At 42.5% G+C, this 24,796-nt stretch overlaps 1 protein-coding gene across 3 annotated transcripts in view; it reads left to right on the forward strand.

The window, feature by feature from the left end:
* The window catches only part of LOC134149504 (sphingosine-1-phosphate transporter SPNS2-like), a 141,030-nt gene that overhangs the window by 52,675 nt on the left and 63,559 nt on the right, over positions 1 to 24,796 (forward strand). For all 3 annotated transcript variants that reach the window (XR_009960452.1, XR_009960453.1, XM_062592667.1), the window contains exon 3: positions 13,592 to 13,728. Coding sequence is in view for 1 of the 3 variants with exons in the window: in XM_062592667.1 (XP_062448651.1) it covers positions 13,592 to 13,728 (137 nt within the window). In the remaining 2 variants the exon portion in view is untranslated. The remainder of the gene's footprint in view (positions 1 to 13,591; positions 13,729 to 24,796) is intronic.

Below are 24,796 nucleotides of genomic sequence, written 5' to 3' on the forward strand. Positions count from 1 at the left end.
CCTTAGAATTAGGAAGTGAATAAAAGTCAGATGTTTCAGATATCCTTTTGAAGCTCTTGTGGTAAGGCATAATATATTTTCATTCCTGAAAACTCATTTTAATCTGACAAATGTTTGCCTTCCTCCAGATAACTAGAGGCATACAGCATAAGGCCAAGGTGAGGTTATTCTGTTTCTGTTCAGAAGAATCTGAATTCACTGCATGAAGGAAGTTGGCTACAGTCTATAGAGATGAATCAGTTCTTCTCTATAGATTGTACTTGCTGAGTATACGTAGGGAAAAAAGCATTTCCTCCCCCCTCCACCCCCCGCAGATTACTAATTTTCTCGGTTAGTGTGATTTTCTTGTTTTAAAAACTCCGTTTTCCTGACTTACTGAGAGCACTCTTAAAGGTGTGTATCTTGGATTGGAAAGATAACAATATTGCAAAAGGAACAGTGTGAAAGATGTTTGCTATCAAACCCCAGCGTGCTTTTATTTGCACGTGTGCAAATGCACTTTGTGAGTATGATTCCTTGTCCATCGCATGTTGGGCCCTGGTCCTGCACTTCAGGGATAGGACTGATGCTGGATCCAGAGTATACTGGAGAGCGCTTGTGTAACCCCAAAGCATTTCCTGCCTATTTGCCATGTGTTTACACGCTATTCTTTCTCAAGCGATTTCTGGACCATGTAATTTGCAGACAGTTTTTTGGTTTTGACTCAGTGGGACAACTTTGGTGGAGGCCGTGATGGACAGTTCTGTGAGTTATGTGGTGCAGCTACCTCAAAAGCCTGCGCAAAGTCTCATACCTCTCTTCTGGCCAGAGTAGAAAATGTCTGTAATGAGGCTGTTACTGCTGTGTTGGTTACATAATTAAAATGAGAGTATTGCCATTTATCCTCAAAAGAGGGAGCATATGTTTTACCAAATCTGCACTAGATGATAAAACAACTCCCTAAAGAAGTGTAATAATAAAAATAATAATAATAAAAAAAAATCAGTCAGTACCACTCACTGCCTGGGGAGAACGTCAGCAGAGACCTGTGTCCTCCCCACGTTCCGAAAGCAGTGCAACGGGGATTTGCAGGTCTTTGATGTAGCTCTTTCTTGGCGCACTCAGCATATCCTTGGATGCCACCGGCATCACTCTCAGGACTCACAGCTTGAACCCTCTGAGCTCTCTGCCTTGGTGGAAGGTGGTGACTGAGGAGCTTTTTCTGGCCTGGCTGAGACTACTAGCAAAACTAGCAGCTACACACTAGCCTTCTCCGAATCCCTTTCTCTGTGATGGATCTGTAATCGAGTTAGCTGGACTGTGCCCTCGTTGTTCACATGGCATATTTATGAAGACCATGCTTGGTCACTGCAGGGTTTCTCCAGCTTTGTAAATACAACCAGCAGCTACTAGAAGCTCATACTTAGAGGTTAATTCCTGCTGTGGAACAGTCATTTATTTGTGAATTTCCTTTTAAAAACAAACCAAAGCAAACCTGATGTCTGACGAAAGCTTTGGGATAAGAATATATCTGATGCATATTTCTTGTAGCAAGTTTCCATGAGTACCAAGAATGAGAAGCTTTTGATTCCACTATAAAAAGGAAGGGAAGCACTTCCTGTTGTATTGTTTTTCTTAGGAAGCTGCTGCTGTTGGTAAATTAGATGTAGTAAAGAATTTATTTGTAATGCACAGTATTTCCAGTGTGTCTTCTCTTCCTCCTGTTTTCTCACTGCTGCAGGAAGCAGGCTTTGGAATGGATTTCTTCTCTGAGACAGAATAACTCCTATTGGATATTACTGTATGATTCGAAATTGAAGTGTTAGTTGAGGGGATGCAAGATAAGTGATCCAGTGGTAAAGAGACATGGTAAACCTGGTTTTAGAATGAAAACGGTTCTCCTCCTCCATATCAAACTGGAAACAAGGAAGGTTGTTTCTCATTGTATCAGGCCCAAATGATGCCTCATTCCAGTAAGGAAAAAAAAACAGTTTGAAGTATTCTGTTGCTAGTTAAATTTAGTCCATGGTACTCAATGCAGATTTTGGGGATCAAGGGATTTAGATTATTCTACATTATCTCAAGAGCTTTAGGCTGTCATTTTTTTGGTGTTTAAGTGCATGCTTATGGTGAAAAAGGCTTTGTGGGCAAAGGTGTGCGTATCTGTTTCTGCCATATGGAAGCTCACTTCTGACCACATATTTTTACTGTCCGCTTAGAACTTGCACGGCTGTGTGGTGACTTGGATAAGGAAACTCACCAGAAAAGAAACTGAGTTAGTTTTCAGTCCACAACAGTTCCCTGATTTTGCTGTCCACATGGCAACACAAGCTCTGGTATTGTCAGAAGGGAAAACCTAAGATGAGGGAGAAGTTCAGACTGCTTCTTTCAGCTTCTTAAAGTGTTTATGATACCACAGGCTGGGAGAACTAAAAAACTGTCTTCCTTACCGTGAATGAGTCCTGTCTAAACTCTAGTTGGGATCCTTCTGGACCTGGCTAAATTGCAGCTTATCTCTGTGGGCCTTTTCTCGTCCAAGTCTTGGAACCCATTTTCTTTTTATTTTTGTTCTCCCTCACATACTGTGTATTGGTTGGTTTGGGGGTTTTGTCCCTACTCTAGTGTTTTATCTCAAATGAGTAACTTGTAGATATGATGCCTGTATCTGTTCTTGCTAAAAGAAATCAAAGTTTGAGGGATCATCATCTACCAAACGAGTCTAATGGCATCTGTACAGCAGGAGCAGTTTTCAAAATATCTACTGCCTAAGAAAAGCCTCATATGGCACTCTGCGAACGACAGCAGCTTTTTTGTTTTCTTCCTCATCCTTCCTCCTCCCTGCAAAACTCTCGGCCCATGACTAGTGACTGATGGTTATTTTAGTTCTGGCTGCCTGACACAAGACCCCTAATGAACACTGGTGCTGAAGCTCTTCTGTGGGGTCTGAACAAGCCATCCAGGGTCTACTAGTCCTTTCAAAAAATCTGGCCTTTGTTTCCTAAGCTTCTGTGAATGCAGCTGTGTTGTGTTCCTGGTATCATAACTGCAGTGCAAAAATAAAGATTGCAGATAGAGCAGAGGAGGAGAGTAGATCCTTCATTTTTGTGGTTATTTAAATGCTTTTCTCAGGACATCTTTCCATACCCCTGAACCCTAGGTGGAGTACTCCACACACCTGGCTACTCTGCTAATGAGAGCAGCCCTCTTCCCTGCTGGAGTTTAATTTGTGAGTTAAGCTCTCAGTTGGATGGGATGTGCCCAGAATGCCCTGAAAGACTGTGCACAAAGGAAATGCAAAACTAGTCTTCTTTCAAATGCAGACTTCTCTGTGACTGCTAGGAGCGATTCCTGCCTCTTTCTGTAATAGCAATTAAGATCATCTTGCATCTATTGTGGTCATGTTGAGGCAAAACCAATCTCATAGAAGTGTCACTCATGATGTTGCAGGGCTGCAGAACTATTGACCAACCTCTGTACCTCTAGGATCTCATGTCTAATTCAGGATTGACCAGCATTGAATACAAATCCATCCTAACTGGCTAGCCAAGTTAATGAAGTTTCCCTGAACCTGACTGCACAATGGCAAATAAACCCACGTCTCCCGTTGTTTGGGCTCAGAGACTGCAGTAAGGAAGGGGCGATGCCCTCTTTTGTTCCACTCTGTTAACTGGTAAAGTTCTCAAACATCAGTAAGATAAGTCAACTGGAGAAGAAACTACAAGAGAACAAAGCTCCTGTTGCCTGGGTAGGTACTTCATTGCTTTACTCTGTGAGTGTGCAGGTACAAGGACAAAAGACTCTTGTAGTTTTGGAAATGTAACTTTGTCAACCACATTCCAGCTTTTAGAAATTATTCTAGGTGCAATTCAATAACATACTAATAAACCATTAGCTAGTCAGACTGATGGAAATAAAGGAGATACAATTTTGTCGTCTTAGATTTTTTTTTAATTAAAAGTAACATGGGAATATGTGTACCAGTCCAGAACAAAGGTCCTTTTAGTAAGTCATCCTGTCTCTGGTTGTGATCAATAGTACATACAAGACTGTGGTGATAATTCCCAGGTATACCTATAAACTGAATAGTTGAGGTCTTTCTGATATGGAGGAGCTATCTTTAATAGTCCTCAGAGTAGTATTCTTGCAAGAATTTGTTCAGTGTAGTCTATGAGCTCTGATAAATAAACATTGGAACTTTTATCACAGGAGCTTAAGTTTTGTGCATGAAGTGTCTCCTTTGATTTAAATTTCACAGCAGCCAGTCTTACTAGATGCCACTTGGTCAGTCTTCTGAAAGAGGAGGTGATTGGTATTCCCTTTTTCCACACTACACATGGTGTGTGATCTCTTCTGTATCTTCCATTAGTCATCTCTTTTCTAATCTGTTTAATACTTTCTTGTAAAAGGACTTGTTATGCCCTTTTTGACAGTTCTTGTTGCCCTTCTCTGTACTTTTTCCAGTAATAACCTTTGATGTTACAGGGATGCAGCATACCTAGAAGTACTAAAACATGCTCGCTGGTAGAGAGGTGGTGATCTCTGCTGTCACTGGGGATTCATAAACAGTTATATCTAAACAAAAAGCTGCACTCTAAGATCCACTGAAAGAAGTGGGAGCTTTTCCATTGCCTTTGGTCAGGAGTCTAACACTGGAAAAAAAAAAAAAGCATTTTGCAGAAGTACAACTCAAAGTGGATGTGGCTGTAAAGCGAAAGTGGACTTGACTAATTTAGTCATTCATTGTCCAAACTGAAAGAAATGCAAAAGCAGAGTTTAAGCACTGGCGTACAAGGTTGTGTTCTGGGTTCTGCTTCTGTTAGTGTCAGTGGTCCAAAGCTGTCTCAGGCTGTAGTTTTGCATACATTTAGTACGGCACTGCCACCAAAGGCAACTTTTGCCACAGCCGCCTGTTCCTACCCCCTCTTTTAGACTACCACATAATGATGCAGACTTTGGAAATAATCCGATGGAAATGTATTTTTTAATTGATGGAGATGGATGATTTCTGGTCCCCTTTACATGTTCTTTTGCATAAATTTTAATCCCTTGATCAAGTACACCGTGTGCCCACTGAAAAAAAATTTCTGCCAACAAAGACAATTCCTTTTTTGTTGTAAAAGATGTTCTTTAGAGTTATTTTTTTGCTGGTATGCTAGAACTAGCACACTGCGGGGGTCAGGCAAGTGCCAGTGAAGGCTGAAAAGCAGTGGTGTACTGCAAAAAGGGCACCAGAACTCTTTATTTGGTTGCTTCCTACAGTACTGTAATAGGAAGCACATCTCCAGTACCATAGCACCTGGTTTATTGATGTTCTGGTTGCCCAAATCCCTTAAAACAATGTTAATTTAGTCACTGTGAATTCGCAAAATGAAAGCAGAAGGTAGGTTTGAGTTTTTCCTCCCCCCCTTTTTTTTTATTAATTTACCTGTATAGAACTGTTAATCTAGCAGCAGGTTTGCTTCTTCACCAAGTAAATTTGCTGGACATCCAGTGAGACCAAATAGTGCAGTAAATTGCTATTTTTATCACTGTGTACTTAAACAGAAATTTTTGAAACGCAGCATGATAGAACTGGATCTCAGTAGATGTGAAAAATGGTTGTTGACATCATGTTGGAAATGAATCCAAAGATGCGTGAAAAATGTTAGTGCTACTTTAAATCTGAGCTTCCAATTCAAAGCCATTTTTCTTCTTGCCTCCAAAATGCTGATTGGTTGAATTAGGAAATCAAGACTGATTTCAAATTTTGTTTAAAATGCTATAGAAGTATTTGCAAGGTCTAAGCAAGAAGAGTATTATTACTAGGTGTTTTAAGGTATATTAGTATGCTGTGAACCATAGAGGTGAGGACAGTAAAGATAGGCTTAACCTTGCCTAGGTTGGGCCTATGGAAATTCAGCTGGCGCCATTGTCTTTCGTTTAAGTTTCCTTGGAGGCTGCGTACGTTGTTGCTGAGTTCTGGCTCTTTCCAGGATGCTGTACCAGGCTGTTTCTGCTAGATCTCCCTTCTGGTCGGTCTCTGTCTTCTGGTTACGAGCAGTAGCACTTTGCTGGTTGCAGGCATATGCCTGTCTCAACCCTGCGGTTGCAATAGCCGTCAGAGTCCCCACTTGACAGCTCATTGGTTATAACCACCTCTTACTGCTAGTGACCAGACTCCTCTTCATCCTCTGAACTGCTCTCAAAATTGGTTCTTTAGAAGACGAGAATGATGGTATTTCACGTCTTATAGCTATGGTTTTACTTCCACTACTGGCAGTACCATTTGTAGTGGTACTTGCAGATGAATTTGTTGAATGAACGTCTCATATTTTGATTTGCAATTAAATGATTTTGTCTGTAAGCCTTTGGAAACCCAGCTCTGTAAGAAACTGCAGACCATGGCCACAGGACTCCAGTTGTTGTCAGTCAGTGACCATGAGTACTTGTGATTTATTTCCCTTTTTGGGCTGAGCTTTTAAAAGAACTATTTCTTCTAGCTATTGCCTAGGCTTTGGGGACTGCAGAGGAGTATTTCTGCAGCCTGTGTAACAATGCACAGAATGAGTGAAATATCCCTCAAATCCATAATGTCGCATATCAGCACTGTATGAATCAATGGTACATTGCACTAAATACGGCAATTTTGACAGTAGTTATGTATCTTTGACCACTTGACACTGGTTACTCCTTGCCCAAGACAGTTTCTCTCCAAGTCCTAGCGGTATTAGTGTTTTACTGGACTAGATTTCTGGCTATTTTTTATCTGGCTTTCTGTTTCCAAGGACTGGATTTCCCAGCAATTCCCTCCAAAGCAATTATTCTTGTTGGCTAAGGTGAACAAAGCAAGCTTTCAGGATATCCTTTGCTGGGAATATAAGAACTAACTCCTGGAAGGTTGTGTTTTCTGGAATGAGGAAAAGGGCTGGAATTATCAGTATTCAGTTCTTCCCTTTGTGATGTTGAGTCAACTGTGAATGTGCCAGGAAAACTGTCTTTTCAGGCCTCGTCTCTCTTTATAGGTTTGTTTTTGTAACTAGGCTGTGACACCTATCTGACCCTGTCACAGCAAATGAAGTTGAGTGGCATCGTACAGCAGCCTTCTCAATGAAAATACGTATGTTGACTGTGTGTATACATTCATCCTAAACAGGCTGCTTCGATTTTACATTGTTTGTCCTAAGAAAGGAATGGCACTTTGTGCTGCAGTGTGCTCCCTATGGAGAGAACAGAATATACTGGAACTGGAATGAGTGGCATCTGCAGGGACAGAAACCCGACGTAGAGTGTCCTGCCGGGGAGAGACTGGGGAAACGCAGTGGCTGGGAGTAACCAGGTCCACGCGTTTCACAGCACTGCTTTTGTCCTCATCGCTTTGCTAAGGACACAAGCACGCAAGAATGAGGCGTCTGCGAAATTCTCTCTCTGATCTTGTGTTCTGTTCTGGGAGAGCATTTCAGCCTGGGTCAAAATTTGGGCATTTCAGCCCAAAGCAGACATATGTATACCTAAATCCAATGGATTTGCTATGTTCTTGGGGCTTTTTCTTAAAATGCTCTTGTGTTTGATGCTGTTAGTAGATGACAGCTTTGTGTGACATATGGAGCCGTTTCAAGCTCCTTATACTTGTCAGAAACTTCTAGTCTGCCTGATAGTCTGGAGCCCAGTGATCTTATGTTTTTCACTTGGCAAAATGCACTAACGTGATCCATCTGCTGGCTGTTGAATTAGAAATGATGTAAAACAGAATCCCTGAAGAGGGTGATGTAACTGTGTACCTGTGGTGGAGTTTGTGATAATGCTGAATTGAAGGCTGAAATTTTGTGCAAGCAATAATATTGAAAGACTTCATCCTCCATCAAAGGGTGCATGTTTTCAGTCGTCTTGCAGGGATTGCACAGAGCGTGAGATTGCCCTGTAGTTACATGTCACTTTTGCTGTGTTCACATGATCATGTTGTGGCTGAATGCTCAGTTCAATGCACCAAAGTATCCCTGTTCCTGCTTCTATGGTGCTACAAGAAAAAATGTTGCTCTTAATTATAATTGTACACCTGTAAAAACACCTTTAGCATGCATACAGTCCTATAAAGAGGACACTGCTGAAGCTGGAAGACCCACATGGGTTCTGGGCTTTGCTTCTGTAGTTCATCTTGGGCAGGTAACTTTGCTTCCTGCATTTTAATTCTCTCTCCCCTAAAGCAGAAATTAATGATGGTTAACTTCCTCTGTAAATTGTCCCAAGCCTCACTGTGATTAAATGTGCTGTGTACGTGCTGAGTAATGTTATTGGAGCGTAGAGCTCTACTGAAAATAATTAAAAAAAAAGTCATTGGAAAAACACATCTCTGAGACCGTGTGGCTGGTTGCGCCGCTGTTGGAGCCTTTCTTAACCGCTGCAGGTAGACGGCAGCTGGTGCCATGAGCAGCTTGAGGAAGAAGCGCGTTCGCGAGCGAACATCCCCGGCGTGGACGTGGCTGCAGTAAATCCCAGCAGGGCAGGGCCTGGTGCAGAAGGAGCAGGACGCTGTACGCACCCGTAAGCGATCCGTCCAGAGCGAGCCGGGCGTTCAGGTGTTCTCGTTGTTTGGAAATACGTTACGGGGAAAATATTAGCAACCTCACAGCACAGAGCTATCTGCTGTGTCTAAGTGGCTTGCCAGTCCCTTGAGGCAGGGGCCGTCTGGGTTTGCCTTCCCCGCAGCCAAGCACGTTGTCAGCACTCAATTAGGGCTGTATATATGGCTTCGTGCTGACTCAGAGCTCAAAGATAGCCACTATTTTTTCATGTGGAGCATCCCTGCAGCGAGAGAGCGAGCGCAAATGAGCTATTTTTGCCTGAGCCTTTCTAACATTATTCCTGTTAGGAAAAAATAAACCATGTGTGGCTGAGGTCAAAACTAAAAGAGAAAATCTTTTTGTGGAGGCGCCTGTGATCCTCTCAGCCTCCTAGAACCGGAGGAGACGCAGCCTGCGCTGGTGCCCTGCACCGATGCCTTTCTTCCCTCTCGGGCGTCCTGCGGGGTGCTTGGTGGCAGGAACGGTCCCTCTCCGAGGCGCAAGGATTGGCCTGTCCAGGAAAGAAAAGAGCAAGGCAGACAGAGGCCGCGGTGGCTTAGCAGTCAAGGGGTGGAAGGCTTTTGGGCGCAGCTGCAGGATCAAGCTGGTAAACTTTCTTTAGGAGAGAAAGGAGAGAACAACAGCGACCTGGCCTAGTTCCAGGAGGATTTTGTGGCTGTTAAGTACAAAGGCTGCAGTTTCCCTCTCCCCTCCGTTCGTGTCCTTTGCTTCCAGCATCTGGGGTTTTTGTTTCCACTGGGTATGTAGACAGCTCATTACTTGCGAACGAGGGGACGTGTAGGCTGGATGGCAGCTCCCTGGCCGTGGTCCTTGCAGGCCACGGTGCGAGAAGCAGGCAGCAGAGGCCGGGGAGGATGCTGTCCTTTTCCTGTGCATGTCTGGGGGGGGGGGGAGGAGAAGAGAGGGAGAGGTTTATTTATTTATTTTTTTTTTAAAGCTACAATTTTTGTAATTCCAGCCATGCACAGAAAGAGCTGGGCACTGCTGGCTGCGGAGGTGCTTGTGCACCTGCCCGGGGTGGGACGGGCGTCCAGAGGCAGGAATAGACACCAGCCCATCCTGTCCGGGCAATTACACTCTTTCCGACTTCTCACCGCAGCCGGCATTTTAGTGGCTGAGCCACAAAGGGAGGTGTGAAGACAAACGTGATCTTCTGAAAATACCTGCACTTAAAAGAGCCTCCCTCCTGGGATGCCATTCGTTACATGTCTATTTATTCGGCCTTTGCTTAGATGATAATTTGCCTCTGCAGAAACATATCTCGGCTCCACCCGGTGCTGGGATTGAACCACTTTTGCTGGCGTGGTTGGAGATCATTTACTAAGGGAAATTAGCTGTGTGGCGTACCTAATGGCCCCTGACGTAGCTGTACCTGCCCACAGCTGCTCTGAACATGATCTCTACCTTTTCAGTAGCTCATAGCAAATCCCAGAGGATTTCTAACTTTGCCCTGACTTGCACTGTATGTCTCTTCAAGTCGGTAATATCCTGAGAGGGTTTTAAACGTAAATGGGAAGAGGAACTGCTGACTGAGAAAAGACAAACGAAATGCCAGCCGCTGTCACAGCCCTCCCTAATATAAAGAATTTGCGGCAGTGGGCTGGTCGGAGGCAGCAGCGGCAATCGCTGTGGTGCCACTTGGGTGTTAATTGAGGAATGGGTGAATACAAGGAGCAGAAAATGCTGTGGAAGAAAGGAGAGGAGCCAGATAGGAGAGGAAGCCGGCCCAAATGCTAGGCTGCTTTACTGCAAAGCATCCTTCCTTCTGCCTCGTGCTGCTGCCGTCTTTCTCTGCAACTTGGTCTTGTGCCACCACCTTTCTCCGCAGCTGAAAGCACCGGCAGTCTTCTGTTAGCTTAGCTCCTGCTCTAGAGTGACTTGGGTTTCCACCCCACCTGGTAACATGCCCTTGAGTCTGTTCAGTCATCCTAGGTTGTAAGTTTATAAAGTCACTTTTTTATTGTGTTGAGCCTGTGCCTATTGCTCAGCAGTCTCATCTGTCATTTGCAGGAATAATTGTAAAAATTGATTCATGGGAAATGCCTGTAACAGGCAGATCCTTTTTGACAGATCACACAGCCATCATATTCTGCATTTGTCTGAGTCAATCCATGCTTTGATGCATATTTGGGTCATAAATATTCTGATATCAGTTGCATTTATTATTATGACTGCTTTGTTCCACTATCTGCTATTTATTAAGTTCTGCTGTCCTCTGTTTTACACCTTGTGGAGCTGTCAAGTCAGCTGTTTACTAGTGACAAAGCTCATAGCTTAGTTCAGAACAGAATCTTCCAAAAATAAATTTGCTGAAAGGATTTAAGTAAAGCAGGGTGCATGTTAGGAGGGAGGTGCAAGATGATCTTTTTTGGTTTGTTTTATTGGAAAGAGGAGGCTTGAGCCTTTTGCCCAAATTCCAAAATTAGACTTCCCATTTATAATCCAGAGGTCACTGAAGCTAATAATCTCACTGATTAATGTGAATTTTGGATAATACCCTCTGTGTCTCAAAGCTGAATTAATGAGGTTATTTGATATTTGCAATGGTGGGATGCTGACTTGGATGTTTCTAATTTTCCCTTTAGAAGCTTTCTTCAGCTTTATGCAGCTTTACATCATAAGAATAGCAGAATATCTGATTGTGAGATGAATGAATTTCACGGTCCTTCCAAGGGTAAGGTCAGATTGCAGTAGGCATGCTCTTCAGTACTAGTCAGAGTCCTTCTTGCTTCTCAGTCGCCTATAAGCAATCTTGTATCCCTCATGGCAGGTTGCTGCACCAGCTTTGCAAGGTGCTGAGCACTTTAGTGTTAATTCAGGAGAGCACTTAGTCATGGAGTTGATGACTCTAAAATGCTTAATATAAGCATGTGCTTAAGTGCCTTGTTGGATGGGGGCCAGTGCAGTTAGGCCATTGCAGAGCTGAGGTTTGTGCTCCAGTTCTGGTCTACTAAAGCCACCTGCACTGTAGATCAAGGGTTTCAGTGACACACAGTCAGGAAGATGGGCTGTGCTGCAGGGGTTGGTGGCTGGGACAAAATGCCCTGTGCGGGACAGAGAGCATCGACCCAGGTAGTCGCTGTCCTGCTGCAAAGCAGGGGACCGGGGGCAGCAGCACGGCGGGGCTCTGGCTCTGCTCCAGGCATCGCTTGCGCCAGGGGAGCAGGGGGGTGGGAGCGCCCCGAGCAGCGCCCTGCGCTGGAGGGCTCTGCCCGGCGGAGAGGGGCTCTGCGCGGGCAGCGTGCGTGCGGGCAGGGGGCTGCAGCGCTGCCCTGCCCTCCGAGATGGTGTCAGCGCCGCGGCGTCCCGCGGGGCCGGGGCGCACAGTGCTAAAGTGGGTTTCAGGCACGCTCCTGTGTGCCTCGCTCTGTAAAACGGGGAGGGATGCAGAATGCTGCGTAAGTGCCAGTAGCTGTGTTCAGCAGCTCTGTTGGCACTAGGATTTCAGGATAAATACAGGGACTGAGCTTTCAATTTATCAGTAAGTTTTATGCCTTAGCTTAACAGCAGCGTTGCCCACAGCATTACTGTTGAAATAGAAGTGAGATAACATTTTGTGCTTGCTTCTTTTCGTGTCTTAATATTTTGTATTTGTTGTCTGTTTGTTTATTTTATTGTAAACGTTTGCAAAGAGCAAATCTGCAATTTCTATCATAAACATCACAGTGCAGAGTTGATATGCACAGAATAGTATGTTTCGCAAAACAGATGCAAATGGATACATATTATTTATGAGGCAGCTTTGATATCTTAATATATTAAAAAAGAAGAGACATACAGATCATTTCCCTGTTCAGGACCTGCATGTTTTTAGGCTATCATGTTCCACCATGAAAAAGTCATGATTTGTGTCTTAACCACTTCAGTACTGTACACCCGTTCCCCTCAGTGGAGTTTGTATCCTCTGCTCATATCTTTTTTTATTTTTTCCTTTTGTAAATTTAAAATAGATTGCTAGGGTTAGTCAATGCCAAAAGCCCACCCAGCCTTTCAGGAACCACCTGATAATTAATATGAGTCACAACTCTGTGACTAAAGAGGGGTCTCCAGGCTGTCCAGTATCCCACCAGAATCCTCCTGGGTTTGCTGAGCCCAGAAAGTCAATGAAAATCGAAAAGGTTATCCAGGAATAACTAAATTGCAGCAAGATCGGTGTAGTTGCTCTCATCCAAATTAATGGTGAGCACAGTGTGCTTGCCTTTTTATTTTATTTTTTTAAGTTGTTTTGAGTGGTGTCACTGGTCGGATTGTTTTAAGCTAGTCTGAAAAGGTGAAGTCTGAAGCCGAGGAGACTTTGCAGAGACTGTCCCTGCAGGAGCTCACTCCTGCCTGGCAGAAGATCGTGGGTTAATGCTCTGGTTTGGAGGGGAAGAAGCACAGGGGAGAGGTGAGTCTGTAATCTTGCCGATAATGACATTCCTGGCCCCTTCAGATTTTGTAGGTCAAAACTGTTTCTTTTAGTGAAGTAGCTGCTCAGCGCTGGGTTTAAATACAAGTTCTGTGCCAGTGAAGGGACCTGATAAGGAGACTGGAGTTTTCTGTCTAACTACAAGGCTGCTGCCAGTAGGATGATAGTAGTTTTTCCTCGCTTTACCTTAAAACAAATGGATCAAAGTACTTCAGTTCCTGTGGCATATTTTTCTCTGCTGCAGGAGCCACCAAGCAGCCCATGGCTTGCTTTCTCTTTGTTTAAAATTCCTTCCAAGCTTCATTTCATCTTTTCAGGGACGTTCGGGCAGAGGCTTTCAATTTATGCGGTCCCAGTTTTGCCTGTCCCTGGATTTTGAGCTTGCAGTAGACCGAGGGGCTAGTGCTTTCAAATGTAATCCAAGTTCACTGCTCTGAAGTTTCTCTGGGAATGAAAAATCTGTTTGATTAAGGAAGCTCTGTCTTCTGAAAGCCTATCAGACTCTGCAACGTTGTAAGTCAGGGCTGCAGAACATCTAATTAAATGGAACTGCTCTCCAGAGGATTTGGCCTGCAGAAAATTAGTTTTCAGGTTCTTGGACTGATGTTTATTAAATGTTTCTTCCTTTTCTCCTTCCTCCTTGCAGTTTTCATCTGCAGTTTCATGGTTGCAGCACCTATCTTTGGTTACCTTGGCGATCGTTTCAACAGGAAGATCATTCTCAGCTGTGGGATCTTCTTTTGGTCAGCGGTCACTTTTTCAAGCTCCTTCATCACTGAACAGGTAAGATCTTTGCAAAGGCACTTTGCTGAGTGTCCTGCATAGATACCTTCTGTTTACTTACTCCCCATCACAGTGTGCTTGAGTGAGACATATCCCTCTGTTGCATATTTGACGTGTGGCATGTTGCATTGTCTGAACTTTTCTGAATTACTTGTGTAATTGTTTCTTCTTAACTGTGAAAGCTATTGTTCTTTGATCATGCAAGCTCATAAAAAATAACAAGTGACGCATGTCTAAGCAGGAGTTCCTGTTGATATAAGGGCTTTGTTTTGAGGTAGAGCCCGAAGAAACTTTTAAAAGATCAAAAAAAAAAAAAAAAAAAAAAAAAAAAAAGTCTATGGCTATATAGTACTTCCTTTATATCAAAGACAGTGAAGGTGTTTGGTAGCATTGAGATCAGATGTAGTTTTAGCTCTTCTTACACTAGCTGATGAGTATGTCTGGGGAACCAGTGATGGAGCCAGCAGGCTCACTTAATTTTGCCGAGTTATGCACCCCATGCCCCACCTGCTTTCAGGACAGCCCCAGTACCCGGTTTTGAGGACTCCTCATTGCATTCACTTTCTTGCCCATCAGAGATAATTCAGAGGAAACTGTGATCTGGTAGTTTCTGAGGAAAAATACTTCCTTGTTTAAATCATATTGTAGAGGTTTAATTGCTGCAGGTGGCAACATTCCTGAAGAGACAAATCACAGCTCCTGCCGGTGTCAGAGTGATTTCCCCAAGGGGGGCCGGGGCATCCCTCATCCTTTCCCTCCAGCTGCGATCCGGAGATTGCAGCACTGTGGTCACGCCTAGGGAATGACAGCCAGTGCCTCAGCTTCTCCTCCCGGCTCCCTCCCACCCACGCGTGCCCGGAGTTTCCACCTAAAGCAGGCAGCTGGTCACACATGACGTGGTGGTCACACGACTGTCTTGCTTTCATGTTTTATTGGTTGTTGCTGCATTTATAAAGAAAAATGCATAGGGTCGAATTTAGAAGCTTTTAACTCTGGTAAACGGTTCCTGGTTTATAATGGGCGAGGAGGCATCATTTCCAAAGAAAGAAAGTCTCCCATCTAAAATGAGGAAAGGGGTGGGTTTTGCTTGTTTCTCTGCAGAGCGTGCTTTGAAAGCAGTAGCGATCATAACCAAAAAAAAGAAGGAAACATACTTTTGAAGGAAATACTTACCTGCTTACAAATACTTCTAATTTTGGGAATAGGCATTTTTGCTCAGGTTCTCATTTGTCTCTGCAATGGGCCAAGTCCCATAGTTGCAAGTACTGGAGGAGCAGACACTGAGAACTGAAACCAGCCTGGTGCAATCTGTGTTGTCAGAGTAGATTTTTAGTTTATGGATTTTTGGCTTGTTAGCTGAAGTAGTTCAAGGATTAATATATATCAGCGTGCAGAGCTCAGAATGGAAAAGGCATATTTTTAGCCAAAGGAAGAGAGAATGATATTTATAAAGCTGGAATATGTTTGAGCTCCAAACCCAAATATTTGGAATTCATAAGGCAGTCAAGATCAAAACAGCGTGACTTGTGTAAAATCCGCCTGGATTTGCATCAGTACTAACTCTGGGCCTAAACTACCACCTTTGACATAAACTCCCCAATGCTGAGAAAACTCCTGTGTCATAATTTTACTGTGATCTTCAGCTTTACTATGAAACTTTCCTATTAGGCCAGAGGGCTCATGCCCAGCTCTTGTTACCAAGCCCAGTAGGTTATGGAAAATTTTGCAGCTACTGTGTGTGGCTGCAGCAGTTAAACAAGGTCATAAGCATCATCGTTATTTCACGTAGTATCCCTGCCACTTTGGTATTCTTTTTGGAGGTCTGATCCCTAACTGGGGAGAAATGCCACATTGAACAAGGTGAATTCCTGAAAAACTAATGAGGAAAAGAGTCAGAGAAAAGCTGGTGCAACATTTTTCATTTGTACAATGACTAACTAGGCATTTTTCCTGATCTTTGGCTCCTACCATTCATTTAAAGAGAAAACACTGGATGTTCTCTCCAATAATTTTTCTTTTAAGGCAATATGTGTGTTTGTCAGGCAGGAGGGCTAGGGGCTGAAATACGAAAAAGCTTTGGCATAATTAAAAGCAGTAGTGAGGCTGCTGTAAGCAGGTGAGTGCTGGCTTCCAAGTCGGTGTGAAAACAGAGGGCTAGAAGGAGCAAGCTGGCACAGGCCGAGCCCGTAGAAATTCTGGGCAGAAAACTCCCTTACGGGGTGACAACAAAAATACTGAAGTAGGAGAGAAACAATAGCCGCTCCATAGAAATAGCAAACTGTGATTTCGGGGACTGCCTTTCTCTGAATATTGAGCGCCTTGTGCATGTTATGTCTATGTAATCAGTAGAGCAGGCATCCACGTAGTTTAAATTTGGACTATAAATGGAAAGAAATAGTTCACAGAGGCAGAAAGCAGCTGCAGGTCTGGTGGGCGCTGAAGACACCTAATTTGTAAAGGCTTTTTGCAGTGCGCTCATAATACTTGTTCTTGACTAAAATTTGGACACTTACAGGAAAATAATCAAAATGGGATAGTTTGAGTGCAAATCTAGATTATTTATAGTTTATTGTGGAAACAAGCATACAGAAAAGGACATTTTAATTTGTATCTGTATTACTGGCAGGTTGTTCAACAAAGAAATATCCACACAGCAAGAAAAGAACATGGAGATGAAAAATTACCTCACCATAGCATGCAGTTTATCTAAGATACTGTCTAAAAGCTATTTCATACTGAGTGGGTTAAAATTATAGAGTGACACTGACTGAACGCTGACATATAAAACAGGAGGCTGGATATGTGTGGCGCACAGACATGTAGTTGCTACAGACCACTGCATTAAGATTTGTAACCACTTATTAAAATACCCTTAGTTATTTATTTCCAAATATCTTGGGGCTTTTAACAGAAATAATGGACCTCAAATAAATGAAGAATGAATATCTCTCATCTGCTAGTAGCTACTAAATAATTAAATAACAGGCTCTTGTAGGAAAAAAGAAAATCGGTCCAAAATTAAAGGGATAGTTGCAGAGTATATGGGAGGTGGTAGTTGTGGGAAAATAACAATCCGTCATTTTCATGCCTAGCAAAATAGAAAGAAGACGAACAGACACTTAAATTTTTGGTTTCTGTTCATGAGATTGGACAGTGCCTTTAAAACAAATCAAAATAAGAAACCCAAATAAATACCACATCAGAGAGTAATCCCATAAATACACCTGGTTTCATGAATGCAAACAGCTGATGATGAATTTAACTAGAGAAAATAATCAGAAGTAATATGCTCAGGATTATACAGAGAAGGTCACCTTTTATTCTACTAAATAAAGTGATTTAACAATGTATATTAGTATACAACATTTCTCTTGAAAAACAAGAAAAGAGCCCTCCTGCAATGCTTATGACTTAGTTACATGTTTCTGCTCTATAAAATTCTATTTTGGTACACAAATTTATTTTTGATTTTTGGAAAACATTTGGGGGAAACACTCTCTGGTTATTGGTTCGGACGCTGTAATAAATCAGCAAGCTAACTGTGTAAGTGAGCTGCTGTGCAGCATGGTCATATCCCAGAGAAGAGCGCTGGGCGCACAAACCTCATTGCATTTCTTTACTATCCACACAAACAGCTAAATGTTTGTCTCCCTCTGAATCAATATAAACTCTGATTTAGTAAGTAATCAGTCTTTTCTCTGGATAACATTTTGATGAATATAGTGCCTAGTTGCCTGCACTGTGGCTGCTGTCTCGGGCTGGTTTCTATTCCAGGATAACAGCAATTTCTCAAAGCAAGAGAGAGCTGGAAAGCGGGAAGTTGTGAACTGTTCTCTCGGTCTTGTGAAATACTGCTGTTTCCCCTGTAAATAACTTGAATAAAGTTTCTATGTAATAAGAATGCTATTTTGCAGATGAGCAAAGTATTCCTACTAAACACTTTAGCTCCACTAGGGTAGAGGACCAAGTATACCTAATTATCAACCAGATCAGGCTGTGGTAATGTGGATTAGCTGGGAGACATCAGTGCTGCAGATAGTAAAAAGTTTGCAAACAAAAAAACAAAGAACAGCAAGGTAAACCAGGAATGCGCTTTTGAATCTTCCGCTTCCTCGGTTGTTTCTACATTTCTGTTTAAGCACTGATATAGCTTGATGGGTATTTTTACTGCTATTTTCTTTTTCTTTTGATTTATCTCTGAAAGAAAAAGCAAATAGTCTGCTGTGGAAGTGTAGTCAGTCTGCAGTGCTTGTTAAAATCCTCTCTTCCAGACTTGCCAGATCTATATTTCAGATGTTTTTCTTGCATGGAGTGCTAAAAGAGAAACAGCAAATTATGTGCAGTATAAAACAAATGGTTAGCTGAGTTAATTTTAAAAAAGGTAAACTGAAACCAATTTTCCCCCTACACACAACATGGTTCACTCCACGCAAAAAATGTCCCAAAGCCTTGAGGCTTCAGTGCTCTGCCAGCAGTTGTATCACAAAACATAAAATTCTATTCCTTTGCATCTGTGGTGTAAGATAAATCCACGATTTGAAAACAGAAACAAAGTTAAAAGCCCCAAGCCATTTCTTTGTGTGTAAGAAGGATACTGAGGGTTACATTTGAAACCCCTGTGAACTGCTGAAAGGTTTATGTCCCGTGATCACATCCCACTGTATTTGAAAGGAAATCTCTTTTCAAAAGAACACAAAATAGATTATTCATGTAACTTTGTGAAGTCTGCTGTATACGGCATTCCTGGCCTAATATGAGGTTCTTGACGGTTTGTGTGGTTATTAAAGAAATCTGTGCTGGATCTAACGTGGTGTGTTCATGGGTAATGGCTGTTAGCTGGCTCTGGTGTGTTTTGTCAGCCTTTGATGCAGTATTGGGATCCTACAGATGAGCATATGCTGTTGGCATTTGAATTTGTGCATGCTTGCCCTTTTGCTAGACTGCTCAGGAAAAAATACAGTCCACTGCCTACTCTCTTATCACAGAGGAGGAGATCAGGGTGGGTAATACACTCCAGTCGTATTGCCATTCTGTCAGCAGTGTCCACGCTCGAATTACTGAGTAGTGCTACTATAAAGGCAGCACGGATAGTGCTGGGGTAGAGCCCACGCACCGCCTGGTTGCTGGAACCCAGTCCCGCTTTGCCTCTACTCCTCCAAGGTGGGACATGACCATGTCACCCAGTTCTCAGGGCTCCCTCCTTTATTTGCACGGCAAGTGCTGGTAAGGGCACTGCCAGTCAGTAGAAGAGATGAAAATACCTCGTCTAGTTACATCTAACCACATCTCTGCTGGAGATGAGGTTACCCCACCAAGGGTAACTTTAAAGCTGCAGCCCTTGGAAAGTAGAAGTTGTCATGTTGCTGAAGCAGTTCTGTTTGAGAAACTCCCTCTCGGTTTTCATGGCTACTTGACACTGCAGCTCCAGCTAGGACTAGATCAAGGCGTAACAAAATCTGTGCTCCCCGGAGCAGGAAAATACGAGAGTTTCTGTGGGAATTGAAAGACACCATTTTCTTTGATTCCTCTCTAGCAAGAAGGCACCTGCTGTTCCTTTGCAGTATCTTCCATTTTCTGATACGGGTCATGTGGGATGGGCTAGAGAAGCGAGTAGTTTGTTTATTGCTCCTTCCTTCAACAGTGAAGCATTGGCTGGACTGATTTGAGAGCATTCTGGGCATCTGTCGAGTCTGTTAGCATCTTTAGCACAGCTGATGTCAAATAATGCATGGCAAACTTATTATGTAAGAGCAGCATCTGTTCTTGCTTGGACAAATGCAATGATCTGAAGTCTCGAAGCTCAGGTCTTCATCTTTTGCTGACCTAGATTAGAAGGGATGGCAGAAGAGTTATATAAATGTAATAGTAGCAGTGTACTGAAAAAGATAGAATCCCTATGTCATGTATTTGTCTCCTGTTTACATTATATCCCTACTTGTCCCTTTTTACCTGTCCCTCCTCCAATTGGAACTAAATAAAAAACAGATTAGGGCATACTCGCAGCATCAGGCTCTCACAGGCAGGCTATGAGAGGAGCAAGCTTTTCATAGGTGTTATCAGAAATGGAAGTGTTATTTTTTCTGCTCTCAGTGTGATTTTTTTTTTCCTCAGTATCTGCATCTATGTATCTTTAAAGCATTCAGGAATAGCTATTGAAAACCCAGTTGGTGATGGCAGCCAGGACAGAGAGTATAGCCCTCCATGTCTCAGAAAGCTTATTCATATGATGAAAAAAAATGTTTAAAGAAACTATCATCAGGAGTATCTCTGCTGTACATAACACTTCTGCTCTGAAGTGTGTCTGGAATGGGATCAATTCTGCTGTCAGAGGGCAGAGTGCAGAGTGCAGTCATGAGTACATCCCCAGAGTCTCAGCTTCCTAGAGGTAGAGGCAGCTGGGTGTCATGTCCCATTTGAACTTCTAAGATCACCACAAATGGATTTTAGTGCATGTACAGCGGTGTTACATTCAAAACAGTGTGCCTCCTGCTCTTTGTTCCCTACTTTTAGGTTCCTAAGTAGTCTGATGTCTTGTAAAATCTGAATCAAACATTATGGATGCTGAAATAAGAAGAGATGTTCCTATCGTTCCATGCGATAGCTCGGCAGAACTCGTGCTTGCTGCTGCGAAGGCTGCTGTTGCCAGTTTGCTAAAATGAAGGCAGTGATTTGCACCAGAATGTCCAAACTGTTGCTCGGAGCTCGGGTGTTTTCCGGAGCAGGTGGACAGAGGTTTGTGCTGGAGGAGGATGCAGAAATAGGCAAGAGGCTAAATCCTCATTTGCAGTGGATCTCAGTGAGTGCTGTCTGTAATTACCTTTCTTAGGAAACCATCCGTTTTCTAGGTTATTGGAAGATTTTGAAATCATTATCATGGGGTCTGTCGTTATAGTTCTGATTCCACTGCCTTGGAAGTCTGTGGGAAACTTTTCTGTGTCCTTGTGGGAACTGAATCAGACCTCATACCTTTTTAAATGAATGTGCTTATATTTGATGCTGTTTCATCGCATCATGATAATGCCTAGAGACACCAGCTGGGGACTATGGTGCAGGCATGAAAGATCTTTACAGGCCACAGACCTTTACAGCTTTGTCCTGTTTTTATGCTGAAACCTGCATTCATAGTCTCTAAGCTGAAGAGTAGGAAGGTTCAGCTGCTATGCCAGTAAATAGAAGGTTTGGAAGCAAGGACTGCTTATAACAATCATCCTGCCTGTCCTGCTTTTATTATGCCTGAGGAAGAAATTCCACCTGGGTCAGTTACTTGCTGAGGAAGCAGAGAGAAGAGGGCATATTTATTCCTTTGCCAAGCTATGTGTGTCTTAGAAACGTTCTTTCTTGTTACGGTGTCTATTAAAATATACATTCTGCTTGTCATACTGCAGCAGTTGCCTAACTCCAGAGCATGCTGATGGAGCACAACAAGGATGTCTTATTGCTTCAACCCTGTCTCACTGAAAGTTCCTATAATGCCAGAGCATTATGCTTTATAAATAATTATTGTAGCCTCTTAAATTCAGCCTCATTCAAAACATCTTTGGAAGGGAGGAAAGGAGAACTGTTCCTTAAATAGACTGGGATTGAACTAGTAAAAGAAGAAAGAAATGTTTCAGGTAAGACAGATAAAGGATATACAAAATTTCCTGCCAACCTAATGTAGTCCTTGCAGTAGCAGTTGTGACCTGAGAAACGTAAGCCATTTTGGATGAGATGTTCCACTGTTGCATGCTGTGCTCCAGTGCTGTGGAAGTCTGGCTTGGTCAAATGAGTGCAGAAGGCAAAGCAGTTCACTGTGCTGCAGTATCTGGATGGCACCAAGTGATTCTCTTCCTTTGGAAATAAGTTTCCCAGATAACTGAGTACTGTTGGCATTGAGGATACTACTTGGTGGGTCCTTGGATTTAAGTTCCTTTAGTGAAGAGGTCTCATATATTAGTGTGTGTTAAACAACCTCAGAAGAGGGTTGAGAGTTAAGAGTTAAGGTCCTACATCTCTGACAATAAAATATGAAGCAGAGCCCAAGAGCTGAGGTGGAGCTAAGAACCAGTCTGTCCTTATCTGCAGGCATTGTTGACAGTATTGATAATGATGCCTACTTTATGACCACTGGAATAGGTAGTGTCACGTGAAAGTATTTATCTCTTTATGGTGAAGCTATAAGAGGTGGGCTACCCTGAAGTTTTTCAGCAGACAACTGATAGTTAGGACAGGTGTATGAAAATTGAGGCTGCCCCAATGTTGGATCTGTGATGACAGTCTCAGGATAAATGGGAGAAGATTGTTCCTCTTCCCCAGCTTACTGTTTCAGTAGTGGCTTGGATGCTTCACTAGGATGTTCAAACATAGGTCTGAAGGAATGTTACCATTTGTTTAAGGTTGTAAGCTGAGATGTACTTAGCATAGGTGTAAACGAGGCAGCTTATGGCTTGTGTTCTTGAGCTTATGGCTTGGAAAGAAGCATGATCCTACAGGAGAGTTTGGTTAATGATGCCTCACAGACAATGAAAACAAACAGTTAATTCAACCCTGTTGTAAGCTCCTTAAGAGGCCTGGAAACAAACCTAATCTTTTACTAGCAGGGCCTTGGTGGCCTTTGAAAGTTAGGCATATCGTCCTGAAAAGCAAGATGCAAAAGAGAGGGAAAGTGTTCTTTGGTTGAGCTCTTGGTTGCCTGCTAATGCAAAAGCGTCACTTATACTGTAGAAAGTGGAAGTGATTCTTCAATGGCACACGCAACTCGAGGATCTCCTGGATCATGCATAAAGGCTCGAAAGGAGACCCGCTGTGTTCTGACAGTAAGGTACAAACAGCGAGAAGATAGGAAATGTCTTAGGGTACCAGGTGCTAAATTAGTCTTTGGAAGTGTTGATGTTTTGTTTTAGGTGCATAAAGTTCACATGTTACACAAACCATTGGATTTATAATTCAGATAACATTGAATTAGGGTGATAATCTCAGATCCACGTAATAGTTTTTGAGCAGGAAATCCCTGGGAATGGTGCTGGTAGTCATGTCTGAATACATGATTGAAGTAATCTCATGAGAAAATAGTGACAAAACATGCAAATGCATTTAATGTAGTTAAATGACTCATTTTGTCAAATACTCTGGTTTTAGAGAATGAAATGAAGCTATAGCATGACAAAACCTTGCCAATGAATAACACTTCAAAGAGCAATTTAAATGCTCAAAGATTATGAATAAGAGGCTAGATAGGAAGGATTAGTAGGTGCGTCAGCTTCTTTCTGGAAAACTATGCATGTTTTCACAGCTGATGCTAAAAGTGAGACGTTTCTCAGATGCAGACCAAATGCATTGTAAGATCAGCCTTTTTCATGGTACCTGAGTGCTTTTGGATCAGGAAGCCAGAGAAGTGTGAAAATAGAAAGCAAGAAGAAAAATGTGTTTTTAGAGTTTGGATTGATTCTGGGTTTTTTTTGTTTGTTTGGTTGGTTTTTTTTGTTTTTGTTTTTGTTTTTTAGCCAAGTTGCCTATAATGTCTGCCCTGCTGGTGCACTTAGGTTTTTAGCATGTGTACTAAGTACAAACTAAAATACTGTACTACGTACAAAGTAAAATATGCATAAAATCAGTTAAACCAACAGTACAGGTAAAAATGTGGACTGTGGGCTGGGCAACTTAGTTTGTGGTAATTTTATTTACACCTTGAGGCATTACATTAAAAGGTGTCCTTTGTGGATTATCAGAAAGTTGTTTTGCCCTTGCAGATGCATATAGTTTGGACAAAACATTCACACCTGGGTGTCTCCATCAGTTGACTAAAGCTTTTTTAAAAGGTGCTGATGTCACAGTTTCCAAAGCTGTCTCAGGAAATAGGGACGTGGGGTTCTGCTCCTCAGGAATCAGGCCTATATGTTGGATTTGGCCAAATTTCAATTTAAAAATTGGTCCAAACCAAAGAGTGTTTGAGCCAAGATAACCCATTGGATTGATATGGTTAAATCTTACAAATTTCTGTAGGTATTGTTTAAGGTGGAGATGTCGCTAGTATTATGTTCAGATGCCTGAAACTCTTTGTTCTGGGAAATCAGATATCTCTTCATAGCTGAGTTGCCTGGGTTTGGTCTTTGCTCGTGACTCACTCTGTGACTGGAACACTATGGCCTGTTACTGCCTTTGAATATCCTTTAGACATGTGTATTTTAATTCATATTCCAGGTACTAATATTTGGAAACTTTGTGGCTACTTTCTTCATGCATCAAGAACCTTATGTTGTTTCCACAGTTGCATAAATTTGGTTTTAGTCTCCCAGTCCCAATTTTGAGATTATGGTTGTCTTTGTACATCTCAGTAAGGGAATGGTGGTATTGGCTAATGCCAGAGGTACTTGTTGAAAGTGCTAATATAGTGTTCGCTACCTGACAGGTCCGGAAAATAAAAGCAGTTTTCTCCTGACCCAGAACTACCAAGGTCTCTCAGGGGAACGGTTTTGGATGGTACATTCTGCTGAGCTGCACGTAATGGACTTACAATGAGGATAAATGACCGCTCTTACAGCCACATGGCATGTTACAGACTCCTCTATTTGTGTCTTAAACCAGATCTGCAAAGGTGAAAAGAAGTGCTTTAACTCAATGTTGTAGTAAGTGGTAACATGGGACTCCTCATGTTCCCAGTGATCGTGTTCCCAATGATTTATTTGGAGAGAAAACCTTCGTCTTTAAGGTCTACTTTCTAAGCAGCTGTCTATGCAGCACTCCACTGCATGGTGTTCTGGTGGGTAAGCAGGCTCATTCGTTACATTCCTTCCAACTCATTCCAGGCCCCTGTCATTAATGTGATATTAATGACCAAGAGACTAAATTGAAAATAACATAAATCCCACCATTTGAGTGTCATGTAATATTTTTGCTGCAGACAGGTCAATCACACGAGAAGTCCTTCAATTAGTAATCTGAAAAGCTGCTTTGTCTTAACTGAAGCTATTGTCAGAACCTGAGGGTGATGCTTCATCACCAAGTGTCTTGTAATTACATTATTTAATTGGGTAGAGAATGGAGATTGGGCTTTTTTGTTTTTTTGTGCTACCTAAAAGTGATTGAAAGT

This window comes from Rhea pennata, chromosome 20, assembly GCF_028389875.1.
Source record: "Rhea pennata isolate bPtePen1 chromosome 20, bPtePen1.pri, whole genome shotgun sequence".
NCBI lineage: Eukaryota > Metazoa > Chordata > Aves > Rheiformes > Rheidae > Rhea > Rhea pennata.